At 42.6% G+C, this 26,821-nt stretch overlaps 1 protein-coding gene across 4 annotated transcripts in view; it reads right to left on the bottom strand.

The window, feature by feature from the left end:
• Window positions 1–9,717: 9,717 nt before the first annotated feature.
• ARK2N (arkadia (RNF111) N-terminal like PKA signaling regulator 2N) overlaps window positions 9,718–26,821 on the bottom strand; it is a 67,729-nt gene continuing 50,625 nt past the window's right edge. For 3 of the 4 annotated variants that reach the window (XM_033087154.1, XM_033087153.1, XM_033087155.1), the window contains exons 4-5: window positions 22,298–22,424; window positions 14,319–14,690 (exon numbers count right to left, since the gene is read on the bottom strand). In XM_033087154.1, coding sequence (XP_032943045.1) covers window positions 14,501–14,690; window positions 22,298–22,424 — 317 coding nt within the window. In that variant the 3' untranslated portion in view covers window positions 14,319–14,500. Of the gene's footprint in view, window positions 14,691–22,297; window positions 22,425–26,821 lie in introns of all 4 variants that reach the window. The other variant, XM_033087156.1, reaches the window with a different exon arrangement.

Here is a 26,821-nt window from a genome sequence, read left to right as displayed (position 1 = left end):
CCAAAAGTCACATGGCCACTGCCTGCCACCCATTTCCACTGGGTCTCTTCGACCCGTCAAGTGTAGAGTGAACTCAGTCTCTTCCTCCCTGTCTTAGTTTGGATTCTCCCAGAAGCAGAGCCTGAGACAAAGACTCAGGAGCAGGTGGTTTAATTGGGGGCGGTCTCAGGAAATAGGAGTGAGGAATGGAAGAGAGTGAGAGAGCAAACGGGGAAAAGTCTGTAAGGTCCATTATGAAAATTACTGCTATGAGCAGTGCGGGCTCAATTCTGCTGAGATTCCTTGAGAAGTATGCTGAAGGCTTCCAAGAACCGTCCAACCAAAAGATGTACCTTTACGCCCTGGCTAGCGTATGTGAGCAGGGGGCATCTATCCACTGGTTCTCATCCTCTGTTGTTGAAGGCTGTCCCAGGGTCATTAACTCCCCTGACTTCAGGGCTGTGTTGGAGCCACGCAAGCCAAACAGACTCCCATGGCTTTTTGAAGAAGACCCTAGAATAGACCTCAGAATGATGCATTCCATGGGCTTGAATCGGGCGTGCTGTCGGCATGTGTCCAAGCTTACCAAGGACTGTCTACCACGGCTGCCGCTGAAATCAGAGGTTGACAAAGGGCATCCAAAATGGTCCATCCAGTCTGCCCCTGGAACCACTCTGATCCCCTTATGCCCCACAGTGTCTATTCAGTTGCTGAGTCTTCAAGGTAGTGGCCAGCCATAATCTCGTGAAAACACTTTGTACAGGAGAGTTAGTGGGAGAAGCTACTACCCCACTCACTGCAGCAGCAGGTCTAGAGGCTAAACTTGCTGATCATTATCTTTCTCCACTTCTCTTCTAGATGTTCCTGATCATCAGCTGGTCTAGGTTGCTTGCCTGATGGAGTGACCCGGACCTACATTCCTAAGGGGTCTGAGCCCTCAGCCGACATGGCCTTGCCAGGCCATGGTTGTTCCAAGAAACTATTCTCTAATATCACCAGACTTGGAAGCCCTGAGGTCCAGACTTATTCCTGAGTGAATCTCCTGAGTTTCAGACATTTTCTCACCTGGTACAAGTGGCCCCTTGAGAGTGATGGTGAGAGGGACCAATCCTACATCCACCTTTGATTCCTGGGCCTGCATATTCTAGCAATTGGGGATACATCAAGTGCCATAGAGCAGCGACATTCTGGATGAGAACACCCAATTCGAGTGGAATCTTTGAGTTGGGACCTTCGCTGAGATTTTTATAAGCCATTCCATCATTCTATTCGGTCCACTGCTCCCAGTAATTTGGTATGCACCAGACCAACGGATCTCCTGGTCACTCACCCATTGTCACACCTCCCTTGCTATAAAATGGGCCTCTTTTTCTGAGGCATTGTTACGAGGCATCATATGTAGATAAATCAGGCTCTCGGTAAACTCTTGGATTAACGCTAGAGTAGGTATTAATCCCAGGAAGAAGTTTTACTGCTCTTTCCAACGTACAAGGGACCTGATGTAATCAGCTTCCCTCAAGTAGCCGGCTGGGCAAGGGCTCAGGGGAGCCCAGGCTGTTGAGTGCACACCTAGCTTCCATCCGTCACCATGGCTACCCTATTCCCTCATCAGACTCATCGTGCAACCCCTGCGATGGCCGAGGTCAAGGCTGACCTCCAGAGGGCGTCCTGTTGTCCAGCACCTCCTCTGTGGTGGGTGATGTCTGACAAGTATTAGCAGGAACATAAAGACCCACACACATTGCACCCACTCCCGTAGGATCATCCACACGCCCCTTCCCCAGGCCTCCTGTGCGTCGCTTCTTCTTCCTTTTGGGTCCCTGACCAACCAACCAAGCCCTTTGCCACTGCCAAGGGACGCATCCTCATGAAATACTTCCCCCTCTGGACCACACCGACCAACAGGCGCACAGCTCGAAGTTCTGCCCACTGGCAGAGGTTCCACGAACCAGTCTTTCAAGGCTGCCTTGGCTGGGGCTTCAGGGAAACCAGCAGTCTGTTTGTGGCTAACACCAACACATGGAACTAGGCCCGGGACCCTTCTTCCACCCTTAGCTGGTCACAAGGAAATGCTTGGTGTGAACTGAGGGAGAGTCATCGATACCACGGGGGGGTTGTGCCTTGGAGGTCTGGGGAACAGGCACGTGCCGTCTATTTGTACAGCTGACTTGGGCCCACTGGCCCTGCTCATGTCAGTCCTAGATGTACCACTTCCATCTTAGCATGGACTGCTGTTGGGCCTGCCGGGATTTATAAGGTGAATGGTACACAACCCAGCTCACGATGAGCCATTCTAATGTCTTTGTCAATTGATGTCCCATGGTCAGGGCCCAAGAAAGCATGGTGGGAGCTGCTTTTCAAACAGTGAATAGTTCTCTGCTCCAAAACCCACAGGGTCCCTGATATAGCTCCCTGACTGGGGCTTGTCAGAGACTCCACACTGCAGCCTATCCATCACGAATTTCTCCAGCATCACTGAACTTGTTGGGTCATATGGTCCAGCAGCAAGGCAGCTGCAGTGTAGCCTGCGCTTGCTGCGGAACCCCTCCTTGCACCAAACCACTCAATGAATGGGCTGGAGCAGTATTTCCAAATATGGCATGGACTGCGTCCCAAAGCCAGAGATCCACCAAGCGCTGTCTCCTTAATGGCAGAAGGTACAAAGGGCAGTAACTTGTCCTCATCTTGGAGGGGTGTGACATGAGACATCAAAAGCCTCCTCTCCATTCTCCAAACCTGATCCTTTTTCTCCTGCTCAGTGGATGCAAAACATGGGAGCCTCTCTTCCTGACTCGTTCTTCCTCACCCCCATGCTCTGCAACCCCCAGCTCCCCAACACTCTGCCTCCAAGTCCTGAAGATACGACCTCTTAAATTTGTTTCTTCACTCTGACCTCCCTGTTCTCCTTCCCCCCACCAATTCAGCCTTCTTCATTTATCTGTTCAATTCCTGCAGAAGCTTCCTAATCAAATCCCCCACTTCCAATCTCAATTGTCCTCTAATTCACCTCCCATTTTACTCCCAAGGAAAAGCTACTTACTCGCCCCCTCCAAACCTTCATGCTCCCATCATTTCATTTATGTATTTAGGTCTCCATTTTCTGCCGCTAAATGCGGGCTTTTGGAGGCTAACGTCCATGTTCTATTGGTGGAAACCAATCCCCGGAGAGTCTGTGGGATGTCAGGGAGGTGTTCAGGCCCTTGGCCGCGTATCTTCAATGTTCTCCCCAGCACTCACCTCCTTTCCCCCAACAATGGCTCCTCTGTTGAGCTATGCTCTCTCTCACCTTCATGCTGTACCTGAGCTTTGCGCCTGGAATGACATCCACCCACACCCTCCCGTCTCTACCTCCTCTGACCCCCTAGTTCTTCCCCATCCTGCAAACTCAGCTCAGCCACCACCTCCTGCAGGAGCTCTTCTCCCATTTGCTCATTCCACCACAGGAGCCTTCTGTTTGTTCTCACCGCATTGAGCTCTGTCTTAGCGCTTGTCGGGCTTTGTGACAATGGTTTGTGACACCAGACTGAGCAAGTCACTTGAGGGTGAGGACTGGCTTCCAGTCCCGTGTCCCTGGGGTCTGGCTCAGTGCCTAGCACACAGCAAGTGTTTACTAACCAGTGAAATTTGCATGGTGCAGAGGTAGCAAATTGGCAGCCTGCACGCTAAATCAGGACTGCAGACAAATTTTACTTGGCCCACACACTTCCTGGATGAGCTAGGCTAAATAGAATCGCTCAGGTTACAGGCTGGTGACACCAACGACATAGAATTGGCCTCCATTCCCTTTCATTGACTGTCTAGTTAACCAGAGATGTACTCAGGCAATACACAAGACCATGGATACAAGTGACCACAGCTCCTTGGGGTGCATGCCTGCTCCCCTTGAGACAGCTCCAGTCTCAGCGGCCTGTACAGCATGAGGGTCAGAGAGCCGAACCACCCCAGGTTCACTGCTTTTTATCCCATGCCAGGACTCAGGGAGTGGAGAGTGGGGGACATAGAGGCTGCCCAGGTTTACTCTAGTCTTCTTTCTTCCTGTACCAACAGGTCTGTTTAAGCTGTATATTCAGCATGTCTGACCATGGCCACACAAGAACGTCTACCAATCAGAAATTTCACATTTATATTTTTAAAATCCAAATTTTCATTTTCTCTTGAAAAACCCATAGATCTGGCAATATCAAGCCTGTAATCTCTGATGGCAAGAGATGCAACTTTGCCCTGTAGACAAAACAGAAGCTCTCTCGCTGCCACACTCCACACTCGTCTGGCCCAATGTATTACTTCCACTACCACCAGCCTTCCTTTGAAAGGGCTTTGAATCATCCTATGCTACCCTATTACCTTATGTGAGTCCCCCTTCCCCCACCCGGGGATAGTCCTGCAAGTATCCTCCCTTCATAGATGAGCGGGTTGAGATCCAGAGAGGTCAGTGACCTTGGTGGCTAACACAGCTTGTTAGCAATGAAGGCAGGACTCAAACCCAGATCCGGGACTTTTTTTCACCACCCCAGGCCTGGTACCACATACCCAAATTGTGGCTTGCATGCTTGCTTCAAAGTGCTTCACTTCTGTTTCCAGAATGTTGTAAGGATTTAACTTCGCTGTTGTGAAATTGTCAGCAGCCTACAAATTTTATTTGGTCTACACGCTTCCCGGCTGAGCTAGCCAAACAGACTGGTGCAGGGTTGGCAAGACTGGTGGCATGGATTTGGCTTCCTCCCCTCATTTACTCCTTATGACAGTCCTATAAGGTGGGTACGTTTGTCCCCTTTGTGTGGGTGAGAACCTGAGGCACAGAGAGCCTAGGTGAATGCAAGACTGATTTCTGATGGTGCACTACTCTGGTTCTATCAGTTGTTAAAATAATGGGAAAACAGCCCAGCCCTGAACTGCTAGCATGCCTCCCCGACCACCCTGGTTGCTCCCCCAGGATCCACAGCCCAGCCACGACTGGGTTATCCCACACCAGCCACAGGAGCCTGTGCCAGCCCCTATTCCAGTGCTAGTTCTGACTGGCTAGAGCCTGTGAAGGATTTTGAGGATTTCACCGCTGAGTGGTAAGTTCGTGTTTTTAATGCTATACATTTTTAATGTCACAGCAAATGAATGTACTCTGCTAAAAGCCCAAAGAGCTTATCAGTAGAAGTTAGCCAGCTACTTTGGCATGTGGCAAATTACTAAATGGATGAACGAGGTGCTCCCCAGGACTGCCTACAGCCAAGGTGCCAACACACTTTCTGCCTCAGCACCTGAGACCCGCAGAAAGTGAGCGACGTTCTGCAGCTCACAGCAGAATCTCACAGGAGACAGCGGCATGCATAGTTAGGAAATTGCCCCTTCCCCCACCCCAGTGACTCACTGCCCAAACGATGCAGTTAGGACCACTCTGGCAGGATGTCAACTGTCAGAAATTGTACCTCAGGGTGGCTGCAAACTCTCTGGGCAAGAACCAGGGGCAGGTCCCAGGGGCTCACAGGCTATGGTCCTGACCTTGTCCCGAGGGCAACCATTCACATTTCGGGGAGCAATGGTTGGTTTCTTCCTGAATAATCTTGCACCTCCGGTGGCAGGTCTGAACAGCTTGGAAACCTCAGCAAGTCACATCTCTCTTCACAGAAGGTAGGTCCCCTCCTCAAGGGGAGGGGTCCTCAGGGTCAGGGCAGCCTGCACCCAATGAGGAAAATGCTCATTCTCGCCTTCAATTACTGTCACCTTGGTCTCCTGAGTCCCCTTTCATAGCTGGGTTGCCACTTCCTGTTCTTTATGCCCCCACTATCTAAACCCATTTTCCGCGGATTAATGGCTTAAATCATGGTACCCTCAATTCCAAAGGTAACTGGCATTTTTTATAACAGCTGTATTGATATATAATTCACATACCATAAAATTCACCCTTTTAAAGTGTATAATTCAGTGGTTTTTAGTATATTCCGAGTGGTGTAGCATCACCCTATGGAATTTTAGAATATTTTCTGCACCTCCAAAAGAAACCTCTCACCATTAGCGATCACCCCCTATTTCCACCTCCCCCAGCTCCTGGCATCCACTAATCTACTTTGTTTCTATAGATTTTTCTATTCTGGACATTTCCTATAAATGAAAGAATATGTGGTCTTTTGGAAAGGCCTTCTTTCATTTAACATGTTTTCAAGGTTCATCCAGGCTGTAGCATGTACCAGTCCTTCATCCCTATTTATGGACAAATTAACAATTGTACGGTTACGCCACATTTCGCGTATCCAATCATCAGTTGATGGACTTTTGGGTTGTTACCACCTTTTGACTATTGTGAATAAAGCTACTACAAATATTTGTGTATAAATTTTTGTGTGGACGTATTTCGTTTCTTTTGAGTGTGTACCTAGGAGTGGAATGGTTGAGTCACATGACAACTCTATGTTTAACCATTTGACGAACAGTCAGTTTTCCAAGGTGGCTGCACCATTTTACACTCCTACCAAGCAATGTATGAGGGTTCTGATTTTTCTACCCTATCACCAACATTTGTTATTTCACTTTTTTGTTCTAGCTATCCTCGTAGATATGAAGTGGTACCTCACTGTGGTTTTGATTTGCATTTCCTTGATGCCTAATGATGTTGAGCATTTTTCCATGTGTTTTTGACCAATTGTCTGTCTTCCTTGGAGACATGTCTATTTAGATCCTTTGGCCATTTTTTAATTGGGTTTTTGTCTTACTGTTGAGTTGTAAGAGTTCTTTATGTTCTAGATACAAGTCCCTTATCAGATAAAAGATTTCCAAATTTTTCTCCCATTCTGTGGGTTGTCTTTTCATTTTGATGGCATCCTTTGAAACACAAAATGAATTTTGATGAAGTCCAATTTATCAAATTAATTTTTTGTTAATGTTTGTGCTTTTGGTGATATATTCAGTAAGTGCTGGGGATCAGCTTTGGATCCTATTCATTCCCACTAATGTCAATCTGTAAAGTCAAAAAGAGCTTTTATTCTTTCTACTTGAGACAGAGAAAAAATTTAATTTTATTATGAAATAGTTAAGATACACATAAAGGTACCAAGAATAAAATATATCTGTGTCCCCACCACCGACTTAAGAAATTTTAGCCTGAATTTGTTTATTGTTCTCATGTATTTCTCTATTCTTTGTCAATATGTAGTATTGGTTTGTCTTTTTAAACTTCATCCAAACCCATCATGTAGTACATAATCTGCAACTTGCTTTTCTGCACTCCACATTGTTGAAGATTTATCCATGTTGGTATACCTGGTGTAAGCGTGTAAATATAGCTCTAGTTCATTAATTTCCACAGTGAGTGGCTAAACATTGTATAATACATTATTTATCCATCCTATAGATAGATATCCATGTTGAAATAGATAAAAACCAGGGAAAAGGACATTAAACATTTTTGAGCACATGAACTAGCACACAGCACAGTTTAAAAACTGCTCAAGGGTATTACCCCAAGGAGTGAAATTGGGGGGCCATGGGCTGTCTGTCTCAGCTTGCGTTGCCACAACAAAACACTATAGAGTGGGTGGCTTAAAACAAGACATTTTTTCCTCCCAGTTCTAGAGGCTGGAAGCCTGGGAGCAGGGTGCCAACACGGCTGGATTCAGGTGAGAGCCCTCTTCCTGTCTTGCAGGCAGCTGCCTTCTCACGCGTAAGGCTTACCTCAACTTCTCTTCTTGTAAGAACACTAATCTCATCATGGGGCCCCACCCTTATGACCTCATCAAAACTTAATTGCCTCCCAAGGATCCCACCTCCAAATAACATTACACTGGGGAGTAGAGCTTCAAAATATGAATGGGGGGGGCACGCACAGAAACATTCAGTTCGTGGCTTGAGGTATAAACATATTCAGCTTTACTAGATAATCACACCCTTTTCCAAAACAGGTGTAGCAAACTATGCTCACACAAGACAAGGAAGTTGTCCTTGGTCTACCTCCTTGTTGGATTGAAATGCACTCCTATCAATGTACTCCTATTCTGCCTGGAAGAAACGGCATGTGTCATGTAGGTATGCATTTCCACAGTCAGTAGTGGGCCCAAGCATCGTTCCTGTGTTTATTGGCCATCTGTATGTTCCTGCTCCATAAACTATGAGAGAGGAAATCTACGAGAAAAAGTATCTACAGAAAAAGTTTCCAAGATTATCCCAGAGCCTGAGTTGGGACGCATACTCAGGTGTGACCACTTGCTGAAGAGAAAAGGGAACCAACCCTTCAAACATTACCTTCTCAGGAAGACTTTAATTCTTCTCAGGCAGGCCAGTGCAAAGTAGAATCAGCAGCAAAAAGAACGACGACGAAAAACCCAGGTAGAAAAAAGAGGTTTTGTTTTTCTTCAAGCATAAAGCCCTCATTTGAATCATAGAACACAATCTTCCCTTGCGAAGTCGAGCTATGTAAATCTGGATAAGCTGTTGTTCTTCTGTTCTCAGTCTTCCGATCTGCACAATCAGGACACCAATCTGTACCACTGCTTACCCTGCCCCATGTGGAAATTCTGAAATAAATATTCTTTCAAATCTTTGAAAATAAAGAGTTTGTAGAAATTCAAGGCTCTGTGTGCGTTATCATCCAATGCCTTCCAAAAGCTTAAGTGAGAGAACTGTAGTTCTTTGAACAGCGTTTTGGAGTAAGCGGATCTCCTGAATTCCTGCCTACACAGCCTGATGAATCTGTGGAACAACGAATTACCTCCTAAAGTCACACAGTCCTACCTTTTGGTCTCAGAAAAGAAATCTAAGAAATTCTTCACCTTACAGGTACAGAAAGCAAATCCCTCAGTGGTCAGGTGACCTTTCTGGAGTCTCCTGTCCTCTGGTTCAAGCTTTTCATATATTAGTCACCCCACCCTCTGGTGTGATCCCCCTCACGCTGCAGGGGCCGAGATCCATCCTAAAGTCAGACTTGCTTGCTTTAGACTCAACCACAAGAGTGAGGGCTCAACAGGCCACAACACTTTACCTTCCAACTCTGAGGATGAAGCAATCATGGGACAGAAACTGAAATGATTCCTCTGAGGTGTCAGTTATCAAAGTACAAAGAAAAAAGCTGGTACCAAATATCTTCCTTCACCAAAGCAGCAGCAGCTAGTTCGATATAATTTACTAGCAAGGGGCGTTGCCAACGAGCAGGCCAGGGTCTGTGAGACCACACCAGCTGCTGCCGCCACACCTCCTGTCAGAGGTTGGACTTCACTGCAGCCGGCACGCTCATCATTCACTCACATCCACCCCACCAATGGACCCCAAGGCTCAGCAGACAGCAAAACAGTGACTCCTCATCACACAAAGGGATCCCTGATGCCTAAAGCCATCTCCAACTAGAAGGTCTGCCACCTGCAGAGCAGCATAAGGGCAGCTGAACTGAGCCCACAGCCTCATAACCTCTGCTGGAGCAATGGGTGCTCTTTCTGCATCTCCATGAGGTTCACCAGCATCACCTGCAGCTTCTCCTGAGCTCACTGCCTTCTTTGCTCCAGGCACGTTTCTCCCAGCCAACGCTCCACGGTAGCCAGGACCTTCTGTGATTCTGTGAGTCAGTGCTCTCAAACATGGAGTCAAACAGAGAAACTCATACCTACCAAAGACCTAGGAGCATCACTCCTTCACAGATCAGTGATGTGATTAAAACAAAACCTCAGAGAAATTCACATTGGTTGCAAAATTAGAGCTGAAGAGGTATTTATATATTTCATAAAGATTTATCTATAATTTTTCTGTTGGGACTAAAGTTACAAATAGCTGTCATCTACTGTGAAAAAACATTCAAATAAGGGAAAGCAAGGCCAAAAGCTAGCAAAGAAGAGAAGGAGGGAGCCAGAATGAGATGAAGTACTACCCACAGATTATTTTACTTACTCATGCTTGGTCTATTCTTTAAAAGCAGCATCCAAGGGCAAAAGGCTTGAAAAGCAAGGACTTAGGTAAACAAAATTTTTTTCAACCGCAAGAAAAGAGGTGTCACATTGCACTAATACGTCTAGGTCTCAGATATAAGACAGTGTGTAGAAGAACCATTTCAAAAAACTGGAAACATTTCCTAATTGTTGATAGTACACTTCCTAGTTGTTAACAGATCTCCTTCCAGTGTGAGTCGAACTGAACATTCCTGAGGAACATTAACAGATCCAGGACTGGATGTTTAATGAATATAGGCTGCACTCTCCCTGGTTCCTCACTGTCCTTTACGGTGAAGATAAGTTACAGAAGTCACGAGATATTAATATAGTATTTCCTATCATTTTGATAACCAAATGAAAAATCTGAAACTGGAACCAAACGAGGGGAAAGTTATTCAGGCTATTTTTGAAACACGTGCTTCGGTGTTCAACCACATGCAAAATGTATGCAGTCCCTTCATCTTACCTGCTGCACTGACCTCTGGGAAGTAACTGTCAGTTGAGTTTTGTTCCCGGGAACAAAGGTGCCTAAGAACTAGGGAGACGTCAGCCCTCTTTGAAATCTCACTGGTCCCAGCCGGAAAGGGGGTGGGGCTACAGGAAAGCCACTGCAAAGCTATTTTTATCTAGATCTAATACACCAAAGGCCACTTGCAAAACATTTTGGGAGTAGGACACAGCTATTGCTTGAGAAAATCAGGCATCTTATAACAATAAGCTCTGTTAACAAAATATAATCAATCCACATCCAAAAGCTAACTTGGGAGCTGCTCCAGGCACCTCTAATTAACTGAAGCAGATAGAAAAAAAATCCTCAGAAATTATCATTGTTTAAATACACTCTATTTTATTTTTATCTTAAAATAGTTTAACCTTTATGCTACAGACTTATTTCAAAAAACAGAAAATCTTATCTTGCACCAAAAAATATATATATAACACTCTGTTTTATTATTTTTTTCTCCAAAGACCATTAAATACTAAATGGAAACAAAAACTAAATAATGAATGTAAAGAACCAAATTTTGTTTTAAAAACTAGAGTTGCACATTTTAAAACATTAACTCTAAGCAATGATTTGTCGTCACTGCATCAAGTTCACGCTCACACTCCAGCAACAGCAGATCTGTTAACCACCAAGTGCATTGGTTCCTAGCCATACAATGGCTAACATTTCATTTTCACGGTAAGAGGAGCAAAAGGCTCAATGACCTTTGTACTCTTTTAAAAAAAACACACACAAAAAAAAACAACAAAAAAAATATTTCCTAGTTATCCAGTGATTTTTTTAAAAGATCACTACCCTTTAAAATTTGTTAAAAGAATAAGTACGTAGTGTTTTAAATAAAATGAAAAAAATACAACAGCATTGAACTAAAATACGTGATTATTTTAAACAAACAGTGCACAATCTGAGGAAGTTTGGTTAGGGCGCAATCATTTTTATATATACATGGAAGTCACATCATACACATACTGGAAAACAGGGATTAGGGGCTCTTTGCCTTTAAAAAAAAAAAACACGTTTAAACTGAAAGACAAAATGGTGTCCCCAGCTTTTTCAAACAACCTTGTGACACAGTACAAAAAACAGGCAACATTCATTTTTAAGTTACCTATGGTGCTCATCTGCTAAAAGTAACAATGAACAATTGACTAAATTAGCAAATCAGACAGTTCATATTCACAATTGATACTCATAAAAACAAGAGTTTATGGGATGCTCAATTGTAAAGAATAATGGAGTCCATTCAGTCTGGCCCCTTCCATCAACATGAAGACAACTACTGGCGAGCAGCAATTACATGTTATAGGGCAGTTGTGCCGCTACAATAGCTAGGTTCCTGTTCTGTGGTTTCAAACTGGGGGGAGGAGTGCCATAAACCAATGTGTGACCCAAGGCTCCCATTTAGCAGATCTATTATTACTCTGAATAAATGAGGTCCTGTGAAGCATAAGTAAGTATTTACGCTACCAAATGCAAAACTTTGGTTTAAAAAGATCCCCTTAAAAGAAATTTCCAATATCACAGGAGTTGCTTACCACAGAGAATTTTCTCATTAATACCTTGCCAGACGCCACATCACTGCTCTACTGGATCCGGCAATGAAAAGAGTTGGAACATCTGTCTCTCTACACTTAGTAGGTGGACAAGTTCCAACCTAGTAGGGGAAAAGCTGAGTGTCTCTTCCGTCCCTTCCCCTCCGCTTTTTGCATCTTAATGTCTAAATCTCTGTTCTGGTGGGTTAAGTCAGGTAGTCGGGGTGCTGGAACAGGGAGAGAGGAGGGCAAAGTGCAACCGGATATAAAAGCAAAAGCCAGAAAGGAGCTTGGTTACAACTTCGTTCTGCTTCTAATCCACAGTGCACACTGTACACCGGAAGAATTCTCTTTAAAGGATGACTATTAGGGGCTAAAGAAAACACATCATGGGAAATCACCTGCTATATGGAACTGGACAAACGTACTGTTAACACAAGAGAGGGTAATACAAAAACGTTCTCTAAAATGGGGCTCTGCCCTGATACTGGGGACAAAATAAGCTGCAAAAACTTCAAGTCACATAATCTATTCTTTTCCCAATGATTTTCCTGGAAAACACAGACCAGAAATTGTACATTTCTGCTTTGTCTGGCATTTTAATTCAAGTCAAAAACAACGTGTAACAGTAAAATTCAATAAATTAATCTTAAAGTAAAACGTGAAGGTCCAAGAATACACCAGTAGTGAATCTGCAGAAGGTCCTATTTTGCTCTGGCCTCTGGGTCTTTGGTTTTTGTCTAAACTGTGGCCATGTGAAAGATTTGAGATATGAGGTGCTACAACTGGAGGTTCATGGTCTTTTAAAAGCCTGATCTATTCAAAGTAGCTTGACAGAAAATTAAAAGTTGGTGAACAGAGGCCAGATCAAATGAGATGCTATCAGAGAAGATCACAGAACGCATGCTGGAATCCATTCCCATGGAAGAGGTGTATGGAAGAACTAAAGCAGCAGGAAGAACGGTAAAGGGATACATGAGTCTTTTCCACAACAGAAGAAAAGGCCAGGCAGGTGGAGCCAGGCAGTCACTGACGCATGCGCACGCAGGGGGTGTCATTCGTTTCAGCGGCCCCAAAGCCCCCACCCTGCACAGTGCCTGATGCAGAACAGGCACTTGGTGTGTGTGTGTCCGCTGTATGAAAACGGAAAATGGTGGTTCTCATGCTCTTACGATAAGGAAGAGCCACCAAGGCATTGGAGAGGGAGGCAGAGAGCTTTAGCAACATTGTGTGATAAAAAGGGAAACAAGACACCCCTCCAGCCCCCCAAAAAGCAAACAAAAACTGTGGAAGAAACAAAAGGTGAGGTCTTCTAGGCCAGTATTACTTCACTCCTTGTGCACAGTATGTAGTGTTCTAACTCTAGGTATTGCTTGTAAAATAATTCACTAGTAACTACAACACATCGTAGGAAAAAAGGTAGTAACTAATGCCACAAACTCCAACACTGACATTTCCTGAATTCCCTGAAGCTCCTATTACTCTCTGCTATTCCTTTGAGATAGTAAAACCTAGTGCCATTAATGTGCTTTGCATCTGGTTTCTTATAGTATTGTTTTGGTTTTTCCACTTTTAGAAGGAAGAGGAGGAAAATACCCAAATGTAGCATCAGGTCAACTTCAGCTCAAGTGTTGAACAGTTGAACATCTGTTATGGAGAAACCAGCTATGAAAGAAGGCACTTTCCTCTCAGATTTTCAAGTGCCCATAGCCTTGGAAGCCACGCAACTGTTTATATTCTACCCAAGTAACAGGTTTCTATGTTCTGCCGTTATTTGAATTAACTAGGAAAAAAAGTTGAGGGACAGAGATTTTCCTAGTGATCTCTCAATACTCTCTTCCCACGCCCAGAAAACCTCATGGTGGGTATGTATCCAAAATGCCTCAGGCCCCAAAAGGAGACATTTCCCAAAGAGTTCTGAATTATTGCAACAAGGAGACCAGGTAAGTCACCTCAGCAGTATTTATAAACACAAAAGGGCACGTCAATTATCTGTGCTGTAGGAAGTCAGACAGGAGCAAAGTCAGGAAAGAAGGCAGAAGTCTTAAGCTAAAAGGAAAGTAATACTTCTGTCTTCTATTTTTAAGGACAGGTTTCCAAATGTACATGCCCTACTAGGTGCCAATAAAGACCTGACTAGTATGTGTGCAAATGCCCTAAGGTGGGAGTGCCAATGGGTAGGCTGACAGTGGTCAAGTCTAGATATTAATTTTATTACACAGCAAAATAAATACAAGATTCGAAAACTGAAATTCATTTCACCTGGTAATTAAAATAGTATTCTAAAAGGCAGAGTTTCCTAAGATTAAAGGTCACCAAGTAAAATGAATTTGTCTAATTCAATTCATCATTTTCATATTCCTACTGAGGGAAAACAGAAATTCTTTTCTCTGTGATAAGTTATTTTCCTAAGTGACCTCTTTTAATTAAAAAAAAGGGGGGGCAATTTTCCATGAGTTTTGATTATACAAATGCCACAAACAGCTTCTGAGGCTGAAGCTATGACAATGAACTTCCATGTCACAAAAAGGGGGAGGAAGAAGTGGAAGGGAGCAGTGCAGAGGAAACACAGTGACATTGCATTACAGTAGGTATTTACGTCTGCTGTCCTCATCCAAGGTGAGGTCAACAACTTCGGCGGGGGAAGCCCACGTCTGCTGGGGAGTCACAGCTGTCCATGACTGTGTTTGCCGGCTGCTAACATACTGCGTGCCTGCGCCATGCTTCCATGAAGAAACGCTCTGAATCACACCTCCTCGAGGATGGACACACCTGCAAGTGAGATGAAGAGAAAAACATGGCTGATCGAACCGTAGGCAAGATAGAAGGCAATACAGCTTCACTAGTACTGATCAATGCCTTTACTAAGTTCAACCTATTATTCAAGTTCATGAAACCCACAACCAATATCCTTCTTCCTCCCTTCTTCCCTCAGTGTCTGTCTGTCTGTCTGTCTCCCCCTCCTCTCAGTTTAGCCTAAGAAAGACCAAGAGTCTTGTCTCAGAAACCGAGTTATGTCTAGGTCTGTTACCGACAATGGATAAGATGACGTTTCTCTGAACTCATTCAAACCTTGAATTTTCAGGACAGGGCACCATATAAAAACCCAGAGCAAAATTAAGACGGCCAATCTTAGTCTGAACAAATGAAACAGTAAGAAATATAGGTGAAACTTGTTCTTAAAATGAGCTCTGTGCCGTATTTGGTAATAATACCTTCAAAGACAGTAATAGTAACACCCTTTTATAGATTAGATTTCTAAAATCCATAAGGATCAATTCCCCTCATCCTGAAGGTTACAGCAGAAACCTTTGGCTGGTTCATCAGAAGCGCTCCTGCTTTACTTCAGTGAAAGTAACAAAGCTCAGCTGAGGAGATTCTCTAAAAGAAACGACTACTCAGTTTAGAGTCCCTAGAAGTATTCCAGCAGAGGGACAGAACTGCCTTGCTGACAATCTTACCAAGAGTTCGCTGGAAGAGGATTGTTTCAGAAACGCTGACATACTGAATTTCACATTCCAGTCAAACGACAGGGCTGTGGGCCTCCAGTCTGAACCATTAAGTTTTGATTCAAACAAGAGCAGGCAGGCAGCTCATGCCATCACTGCTACTTATGTCCTCACATCAAAAATGCTGACCAGTTTCTAGGCAGCATGTGTGAGAAGTGCCCAGAGGCATGGTTCTAGTCACACAAACTAGCATAGTGGATCTTGAGTAGCTGTTCTGACAACTGTATAGAACGAGTGATGCTGGGTCACTTGAAAATTCCAGCCTTGATTCAAGGCGAGCTGCACCACCAAGTTCAAAAGATCATTAGAGTACAAAGGGTAAGGTTCAGTTGAAGAACTGCTCCAAGGACCTTAAGTTCCTGGAAAAAGGCCCTGCTCCTACAAAAGCTAAAAGGACTCCCTTACCAAGAAAGGTGCTGGGAAACATCCCACGGGGCCAGAGCAGGGGCAGAATGTAGACTTGTTACAGTACCAAGGCCAATCACATGTTCAGACATGGGTCAACAGCTACTAACCCGGGGCTACCACATTTTCAAAGACTAGCTAGTAAAAAGCATGAAATCAAGGGACGTAAACTCTAAAATTGAATCCAAATCTGTCCAACCCATTAACTACACTCAGATTAAGTAATCCTGCAGTCACAGAAGACTGCCAGCCAAGGAGTCCATTCAACATTTATAGAAATGGTTTTGATGATGGATGGCAGTAGAATACTAAGCTTACTGAGCAGTTTTACCTCCTTTGACACTCCCAACAGACCTATGAGATAGATGTGGAAGTTATTAGCTATTCTACAGACAGAGAACCTGAGGATTCAAAGAGGTTACATGATTTGCCTAGGGTCGCATTGCTTGAAAATGGCAGGCCAAGGAACTCCAGCTTCCAGTCCAACGCGCTCCACGTCATGTTGTCTGTCACTTTACAAATTTGTGTATTAAATTAGGTGAGGCACACACAGCGAGAGTCAGCAGAGCACAAAGACAGGTCCAGACTAACAATTTAAAAATATATAAAGTTCTTCAACAGTTCAAAGGCTTATCTGTACAGTACTATTCTAAGTAAAGCTGCTACAAAATTTAGGAGGAATTCAGGGAACGAATGGCTACAGAGTCAAAAATCTTTGGCAGAATTCCTAGAAATAGCTCTGAAGTAATAGGTACCCTGTACTGCTTCCTAAGTAATCATAAAATACAAGGTAAATCTTCAGGTAGTTGCTTTAAGAGGGATCTGAGCCAATCTGCTCATATAAAATGAGAAAACCAAGGCCAAAAGACAACTGGCCAAGGTCTTAAGCAAGTTAAGCACAGAATCAGGACAAAATCTGGTCCCCGCTGGGGAGTTCATTTTCTACTACATAACTATGCCATCCTCAGACTACACCTGAAGATTACACTGTGTTTAACTGTAAAGAGCACTGCCTCTCCCCTGTGGGCCACTCAAAAAAATCAGCAAAGCAGATTCTAGAAAATGTCCAGAATGAGAGTGAGATGTTCAGAGGCAGTGGTGACTACAGAGGAATGGTTGAAGAGAGAGAAGAAGAAGGAAGTGAGGCACTTCTTCCATCTATCTGAATTAGATCACTTCTGTAGTTACGTTACAAATGGTTCTAGTTACCAGAAGCCTACTTTAAGCACAAGGGGAATTTATTAGAAAGACACTGGAGCACCTCAAAGAACATAAGGATGATGGAACAACTCAACCTCATTCATTTGACTCAAGCCCCAACCCTCTCCGTCTGTTTCGCCTAGTTCAACTGTTAGATTCTCTGGAAAATGTGATGGTTCCGTCTTTGGTCAAAAACTTTCCAGGCCCCGATTAACTGCACTGGAAGGGCAGTTCCCAAAGAAGGGAGAATCACCATGGGAGGGGCTACTCCACCTTGTACAGTGCTCTCAAGAGCAGAATATGAACCATTTATCAGTTTCCGAAAGGCAAGTTTTGGATGATGCTTACTACACAGCTACAGCCATTACAAGATGGAGGGAACTGCCTTTTAAACGTTCAAGTAATTGCTGGGCCATCTGTCAGGACTATCAAGGGAGATTCTAAGATGACTTCTACGGTCATCAGTGACTTTAAGATTTTGAACAGTACAGGCAAAACTTCCCTGTTAGAAGTCAGAATAGTAAGTTACAGGGGACATGGTAGGAGAAGGATGTGACCAGAAGGCGGTTCAAGGGGGACTTCTGTTGTATTTTTTGATCTGAATGGTCACTTGACTATGAACAGTTTGCAAAAATTAAAGTGTATATTTATGACATTTCTGTGTATATTACAAGCCAAAAAAACATTCACAATTTTTTTTATGACTCAATGATGTGAACCATCTTGAATGATGGCTAGGAGATGGATGAGAACAGAAAGAGGCTTTTAACACATTTTTTTTTGTTTTTTAAGTACAGGGGGGAAAAGGTCAGGCTAGTAAACAAAAGGGTGCTAGAGAAACGTTTCAGTTATTTTATAAGACGGTGTACATTACAGAATAACTTATGCCAGAGAAGAAAGAAATGCAGGAGGAAATGGAACCACAACAGTTATAACCCCTATGGAGATGCCTTATAAAGAAAAAGGTGAGAGGCTCAAAATTTTGTAAGGCAACTAACATAACGCACAGATTTTCACATATTATTTTTCTGCATTATGAAAGATATAGGATGGGAGCATATGCAGCTACTTTTCAATTGGTCCAATCCAATTCTAGAAGATACAGGCTTTGTTCTCACATTTGCGTATGAATGAGAACGATAGCTATGAAACACAGCCTAGAGTCATATTTTGAGTCTTATAACCAAGAAAATGCTTAGGCCTTCCTTTCCTCAAACAAACAAACAAACAAACAAAAAAACCACAACACTTTAAAAATAATAATTTTGATATAACAATTTTCTGCTCTCCATACACTGAAACCAATAAAGGTGAGACTTCACAGTGGAAAACAAGGGAAAAAAAACACAGAGCAGAAAGAGGGCAGGCTCTGCTGGTCAGCTTTTGATACACTTAACTTACTATTCTAAGAAAACAACATTAAAAATTAATCATTTTTGCTCTCATTTACAGAGCCTGAAGGTGACCTCTTAGATAACACTCCTACTTATTTTTCCTAACAGGATGAAATGAATCCTTGCGTCTTTAGGGAAATACTTGTCTGCCTCCCTTGCTTTTTTAGGATTAGCGTTAGCAATTGGTTCTAGGAAGCAACAAGTCTTAAATGCAAAAGCCTTCCCGCATCAATTCTTTTCCTGAGGGATGAACCAACATTAACACCAGTGAGCACAGGACCAAAGAGTCCAGTGAAATGAAGGGTCTGGTTATCACAGAAGCTTCAGAGAATAGGTACGGAAGGAGTTGCTTGTGACAGTTCCGTGACAGAAAGATCTGCACTACATGGATTTATCTTCCCAGGGCAATTACCAGTGAGGCTGGTAGAAGAGAAGGAAAAACAACCAAAGACGAAGAAAAATATTGGCACGAAGGTCATAAATGAAAAATTCTGGCAAAATTAAGTGACACGGAAGAACTGGAGAAGTTAGAGAAGTCTCCATCTCACTGGCAAAGGACATCTTGTGAAACTGGACTGTCTAATAATTCATATCTAGAAATGACAACATTTAGGTCAGGAGTTCATCACGGCAATACAAAGCAGCCATTAAAGATGCAATCAACCATTAGTTCAGAAAGCATGCTTTCTAATCCATGGCTACAAGAAACACATCAAAATCTAAAGTAAAAGAGCAGGGAAAGATATTAACATGCAAGAAAAATAAAACTTTTATCAAAAAGAAAGGACACATCACAACTAGAATTATTGAGTGCAAAGGTCAACCAAAATGCTTCCAAATACGGAAAAATGGCACTCAAAGCAAGTCAGAGCAACCACAATGCCAAGAGAACTCAAGGACCAAGTTTGAGTTTTTAAAAACTCCCAGAAAGCCCACAACAAGGTAAATATTAAAAGAAAAAATAAGAACAGAAAAGCTAAATACAAACAAAACATCTATGCATGCAAGTCAAATTAAAACAAAAAGATGTGGATCAAAACCTAAAACCTTTTTCCAAGCGATAACCCTGCCAGAAGCCCATCAATACTTCATAACTGCAACCCTAGACCTGTAAAAGAAATAAATTCCAGATGAGATACAGGCAGCCAAAGGGGCAATTCTGAAGCAACCATTAAGAAAACCTATCCCCCACCTGCTTCTCAGCATTTTCATCTCAATGTTTGAGATATCAGGCTTCTAAAGAAACTGCTGGAAATTTTTTCAGAAAGGTGGAGAGGAGCCAGTGAGACTCTACTCAGTCCTAGACCCAAAGATCAAAATAAAATATCCCCTCAAATGGATACAAGAGTCAATTCAAAGTACTCCAACAGTATCTGTCAACTCTACATTTCATTGTATGGATAATATTATCCATCACAGAGACTTCAGAATGGATTTGTCACCTCCAAGACAGGATTTCCCCAGGATTCAAACCAAAGGATCAGAATAAAACACATCTTTATGCTTCAGAGCCTGTAAGAAAAAGTCCTTGAAAGTAATGTTACAGCATGTCATTTAAAATGTAGCCAAGTCACGTGACTTAGTACAAGAGTGGAACATGTCTATAGAGTAAAATGACAATCTGGGTATGTTCAACCTAACAAGTTCAAAGAAGGGTGTACTGGAGATATAATTTGTGTGTGTGCGTTGGAGGTGAGGAGGGACTCAGAATTTAAAATTCCAAGTTTTAATAGAACTATAATGATAATTTTAACTCCAGATACCAATAACATTTGTACAAAAAGAAGCAAAAGATTTAATGACAGAAGACAAGTTGAACAAAGAAGCTGAAAAGAAGGGTGGCTAACTCTGTAACATTTCTAGGCATAAGGAAACAGTGAAGAACGAAGAACTGGACCAAGTGATATGGCTCAGCAGAGTCACAGATTAGATAAACAATGCACATTATTACCTACTCTTGCGTACTTAAGTAGGAACACATGAGAAACAGTGAATTAAAACGTGAAATGTAACTCAGGAGGAAGTTGGTGAGTGGATAATCTGCTCCTGACACAACTGAAGATTATTTACCCACGTTAATCTGTCAATAGGCAGGGGGAGTTTTACAGTAGGGAGCCTAAAATAAAAAGTACTATTATAATCTAGAAAGATCCTGACATGGGGCTTAAAAGAATAATAATGTCTTCTGTATTATAAGGAACAACATTTGCTGAAGTAAAGGAAGAAACAGGAGTTCTATCTTCCTCATCTAACAGGTAAGTCAGCTTGAAGGGAACAGATAGAAAAATGGAAGAGACCTTAATAGGAATAAGTTTTTGATTAAGGAAGAAAAAAGAATGAAATAAAGAAAAGATTAAAGAATGAAAATTCCTTCCCACAAGAATAGGGGAAGTAACTATTAACAAAAGAAGAAAAAGAAGCAGTTATGCAGGCCTATTTATGGCATAAATAGAGAACGAACTGCTAGGACAATTCTAGTTCTGACAGAGCACTGGCCCCTCTGAAGGCTAAACTATGACTTAACTCTACATCCTTCAAGTCCCAACTGTTTAACTGAAAAATGCTCTCAGCATAATCAGTTTTCATTAGAAAAAGGCACCCTCAATTTAAATGCATGTGTATTTTGCCCCTACTCTCCACTCCTAAAGTCTTACCTTTTATAGCAACAGAGGAAATGCTGATGAATGTTTTATTACCTTACTAATCAAGAGTAAAATCAGATTTAAGAGCAAGGTAATGTAGATACTGGGGAAATCAGGAAACCACAACTTAAGATTTGTGACACAGGAGAACAGTTGCCTGCTATATAGAATATGGATTTTCCAAAGTCTAAATTTTTGTTTTCTATCTATATGTGAGTGTGTTAAATGTTCCTCATGAATACTTCTGAAAGGGCTGCATCCAATTCTTAGGAACGTATCTTAAAGCAAGAGTCAGTAAATTTTTTCTGTAAAGGACTAGACAGTACATATCTTGGGCTTTTGAGGGCTAGAAGTTATCTGTTGAAACTTCTCAACTCTGCCACTGGAGTTCAAAAACAGCCATAGACTATATAAATGAACAAGCATGGCTCTATTCCAATAAAACTTAAGTTATGGGTGAATACATTTTATTTGAATTTCATGTAATTTTCATATGTCATAAAACATCATTCTTCTTTTGATTTTCCCCTCAACCAATTAAAAATGTAAAAACCATTCTTAGCTCGAGATCCATACAAAATCGGCAGCAAGCCAGATTTGACCAATGGGCTATAGTTTGCTGACCTCTACCTTAAAAATGCCAAACTTCATAAATTAACTTCATAATACTACAAACTAATTGGATGTCTTTTGGCTTTTTTTTTTATCTGGAGAAACAAGAATCCCTGAGTCACATGCACATCACTAGAAATATACTCTGTTAGCAACAGACTATAGTAACTTACAAGTTTTAATGAAAGATAAGGAGAGATGGTCTAGGAAACAAGCAAAAGAGGTTATGATGTCAGGTGCATATTTCCTAATTGTTTGCTCCCAATACATTTCACGGTAAAGTGAAAGGCAAGAAAATATGAATAAAAGGGAAAACATATAATGATACTTATGCCCTAAGAGAAAAATCTGTCAAGCAATCTAGGCAAGAAAAACATCAGTTCTAGTTCACATACACATATGGTCGAAATGTTCTTGATATGAGACAATTTATGCAACACATCTTGTAGCTAATATCATGTTTAATCAAGTGTTTCTTAAGCCAAAGGAAGCTGAGAGATAGCTCTCGCCATTCATGCCAGCCATACCATGAGGCCTACCATTTTCTCCTCATTTGTTTTCTGTTTAAAATAAAATTCACAATGTAAAACATCAGAATATTCCAATTAATATCCTACCTTGCATGTTCCTGAACTCCCACAATCTCCACTTCACTATCTGAAGAGGCAATATTAATTTCTTCATTGAGTGGTGCATTGCCAGCAGATGTCTTATCACTTGCTAGGAATCCTGGATCCAAATGACCTGAGAGAGAAGGGGGAAAAAAAACACATTTTGTCTTACAAGCAGCAGAAACAACTCACTGACAGGTCTCATCCAGGTTTAATCACAGAAACAGAATGGGCTTATGAGAGCCTGCCACAGTGAAACTGTTACCCATGGCAAATAAGCCAGGACAGCGCTCTATTAAAAAACAAAAAAGTTAAAAAAAATAAATAAATAAACAGAATACACGCTCATGGCTAAAAGAATGTTCAAACAATGTGGAAGTACATCAAAGTAAGAGCTCCAAGTCTCACTCTCTATTCCTATCCCTTAGGAGAAAAAACCTGGAGTACTTTGGTAAGTATGTGCATCTAAATATAGGTATATAAAAACTGTGATAATACTCTTTATTTTATTTCATAGTTCTTTTTGCATTCAATTACAGTCTTTAAGTTACCCACGTAACAGTTTTGTCACCACTGAGACAGCAATGGAGTTCTCTACTGCTTATCATTTTAATAGAACAAAATTCTACCAAAAAAGCTCAAGGCATAAATGAAATAGTAGAAGTAGTCATTAATATATTTATACCAGGATGTGTTATGAAAGATTTAACAATTTTCTCTAAGTGAATTTAAATTTGATAAAATCTGACCCAAAATCACATGTAAAAGAGAAGATCTCAATTTTTGCTCTGAGCAACTAAAACATAACCTGTATGTTGCTGACAGTTCTCATTAGACAGACACACACCACATAACTCTGGAGAGTAAAACAGTTGTGGCACAGAGGCATGTAAGTTTTCATAGTGGTCTTCACAAAGCATCTATTACATGGTACAATAAAACACATTCTTCAACATCACAGAAATCATGAGCTTCCACAGAATTCTCTCTCAAGAAAAACTAATGACAGCATCAAAGTACACAACTCTATAAACAATTTGAACAAGAGATAAAAGTCAGCCTATGTACCCAGTTCTTGAATGCTCTGACTGAAAAGGATGAATTTTAGAATATCTAGGAGTTAACATGGTATAAACAGAGTTATAACAGGTGCAAATTTTCATTTACTATTTAAAGAGTATTTTTATTTAAATATATTGTCATCTGATACAAATTTTTTCATAGTAAAAAAAAAAAATCTTTTGTGACACCTCACATAAACTAAACCAACACCAATAAGATTTTACACATAGAACTCTCCCTTCCTTCACCTCACTCATTCCAATGCTTCCAGGTCATTGAGAAACCTTGCACTTTCATACTACTGCCAACTTTTAGTGGAACCCTTTTGAAAGTCATAGGTAGTCCCAAAGCAAAAGCCTTACAACTTTTACCCCCTCTGACCCTGTAATCCCACCCCTGACAATTCAGTCTAAGGAGAAAGAACTTTAAATAAGCAAAATGTTACGATGTCCAGAGTCACTACAGTGCTATGTAGAAGGTTGGGGAAATGTATGCACATACAAGCATCACACGTAACACTATAAAAATACATCGGTGCTGGGTAAAAGCTGTGGAAAGGAATCAAGTCTGAATACATATGACTATGGATCTCTCTTACAATTCTTTAATATAATTTTCACTTTTTTTCTTTAATTGAAAACATGAGAAAACAGAAGACGAAAAAGCTTAAAATGGTTTCCAGATACAACTGGTGATTATCTTACAGTCTGCATGAGCTTGTTAACCTTCTGTATCAAAGAATAATCTAGATGGGGTTCTATGTGGCATTGGCAGTCATTGGCATTCATCTTTGAACCCTATAAGCATACAAGGTGGCATGCACCAGACAAAACCCAGTTTTGTTACATCTGGGGCTGCTTACATGGAGTTTAGTTAAGTCTAGATTTGGTAAACCTGGATTCTTGCTCTGACCCCAATACCTTGCTGGTGGCCAAGTCTTTTATCCAATTCCTACTTCGGTGCTGTAGTGATTACTGTTGTCATGCAGTGCTGCTGCTGCAACTCCAGGGAGGGATACAAATTGACAATCTCTCTTTTTTCAAATCTGCACTTTGTCCCTATTCAGTATTTCGAACAGCCTTGGTTTGTGTGGGTCCAACAGTTTACTTCACCTATTTGTTCCTACAATAAATATTTGTTTATGATACGCACCATGCTAAGTGCTAGGAATACTACGGGGAACAAGGCAGGCGTCTCTGCCCTCGACGAGCTTACAACATATCCAGGGATGATAAAAAGCTTTCCATTGCACTATGGCTTGAAAACTGCTCCGACGGGGCAGAAGCACATCGGAACCCTTTTCCCAGACTTGAGGATAATCAAAGAAGCTGAGCTCTCAGAGAAGAGCAGGCACAAGTGAGGGAAAACAGCGTAAGGAGCACGGTGTTGCCCTTTAGGGTGTACAAGTTCAGTGAGATTTGGAGTAACGGTAGTAAAAAGAGAAATGAGAAATGAGGCTTGCAGTCAGCAGAGGTCAGATCATTGTAAGGAGTCCGGACTTGACCTCGAGAAGTCGAAAGCCACTGAAGGATTTAAGCAGAGAAGTGACATGATCTGGGTTTCTATTTTGAAAAATTTCCTTTTGGAAATGGAACTAACAGTGGGGCAAGGAATACTACAGGCAAGGAAAACAGTTTGCTGTAGTTTCGTGGGTGAGAAATGATTATGGCTGACCTAGGGAAACAAAATGGGGACTGTTCTGTGTGTCTGTGATGTACAGAGGGTTACTAATGTTGGAAATCAGACAAAGGAAAGAACACAAGTAGTAAACAGTGATGTCTAGGTTTCTGATTTAGGAAGCTGGGTAGTTACAGTGGCATTCAGTGTACCAACAAATGGCTGAGGGTGGCTGCTTAGACCATGACAACGACATGCCTCTGAGATGTCCAACAGGCAGCAGCTGGAGGTACTGTCCTAAATCTCAGGTCAGAGGTCTAGAGAGGAAACAGAGATGCAGTAAGTCCTCAGTAATAGGTGGGAAGGTGCAGCTCACCCAGTGGAGTGAAGAGGGCCTAAAACAGGACTGTGACAAGTGCCAGTAACTAAGGGATGGACAGAGGAGGGGTGCTCACCAAGGTAAGCGAGGTAGAAAGAAATCCCAAAGGTATGAAGCCAGGACACCAGGGAAAGAGCATTTCTAGAAAGAAGTGCTTATCAATGCCCAACAGAGCAGGCTGACAGGGGAGGGACTAAGCAGAGCCCATCAGAATCAGTGACAAAATGACCATATGTGACCTTGGTAAGAGGAGCTTCAGAGGGGTGATGGAGTGGAAGCAAACGCAGCAAAGCAAGCTGAAGAATGAAAGGGAAAGAAGAACTGAGAGAGGTACTGAGAGCGGAAGAAGGGTTTGAGTGGGGGGGATGTGTATGTCAGCAGTTTTTAAAGACAGGAGAGACCAGGCCACATTTAGAAAAAAGGCAGAGAACAAAAACAGGTTTGATGACAGAAAGCTGAGGAACGGCTGACCTGTGAAGAATGTGGCCAGGCCATCTGCAGAGCACAGGTGTGGGTGGGGAGTTAGAAAAGTGAAGTCGCCACTGTGAGGCACGAATGCTGCTGAGAAAAGGCACAGGGCAGCACTGACGCCAGGGCGAGGATGCCGATGAGGAGGTTACGCCACCCCGAACCCCCAACCATGTGCTTTTCTCCAGCTGTGCGGAACCGTGTGGATCCAGACTCCAAGTGTGCAGGGATGCCGACGATACAAGGAGTGGAGGAGGCTGGCAAAGGACAGCTGGGCTCACAGATGCCAGGCAGGGAAAGAAGGGAAGCTCGGAGGGGACCGTGAAGGGTGGCTGCTGGGATCCACGAGGCAGAAGAACAGTGCAGGGGAGGGAACAGCAGGAGAGTAGAGAGAGGCCCCCAGTGGAAAAAGAGCAAGCATTAGGAAAAGGTAGGAGGAAACCAGAGCAGCCTTGGATTGTATGGGTGTAAGTTTACTTCATCTACTTGTTCCTACAATAAATACTTGGTTACGAGACGTAAAACACTGTATTTCCACCCTCTTGGCCACCCACAAAACATAAGCCTCTGGACCTGTCGGTTTGTCTCCCACCTTCTCCTCCACTCGCTGTTACTACTCTCGTTTGCCACAGCCGCTCATGCCTCACCTTCCCACAACTTTTGCACTGGCCTCGGGAATGCCAGCTCCACGGAAAACTGCAGGAACTTTTCCTCATCTCCTCGTGGAAACCTGACTTTCCTGAAGTGCCACCTCCCCTCCAGTCCTCTGAAGTGGCTCCTCAGTAACGGACCGTCCGCCATCCTCCTGGACCGACACCAGCAGCCCACATCTCCCAGGATGTTTCCCTTTCACTCAGACATGGACTCCAGGGCAGTTTCACTCCTTCGTGAAACATTTTTGGCATCTGGCTTGGTTTCTCTCCCCCCACCCCATCCTCCATCTCTCTCCACTTTAAGTCCCGCTCTCATTATTACTCATTATATGAATACTCACTGTTTACATG

The sequence above is a fragment of the Rhinolophus ferrumequinum genome, chromosome 19 (genome assembly GCF_004115265.2).
Source record: "Rhinolophus ferrumequinum isolate MPI-CBG mRhiFer1 chromosome 19, mRhiFer1_v1.p, whole genome shotgun sequence".
NCBI classification, from domain to species: domain Eukaryota; kingdom Metazoa; phylum Chordata; class Mammalia; order Chiroptera; family Rhinolophidae; genus Rhinolophus; species Rhinolophus ferrumequinum.
The sequence above is the reverse complement of the archived record's forward strand: the minus strand, read 5'-3'. Positions and strand labels throughout refer to the sequence as shown.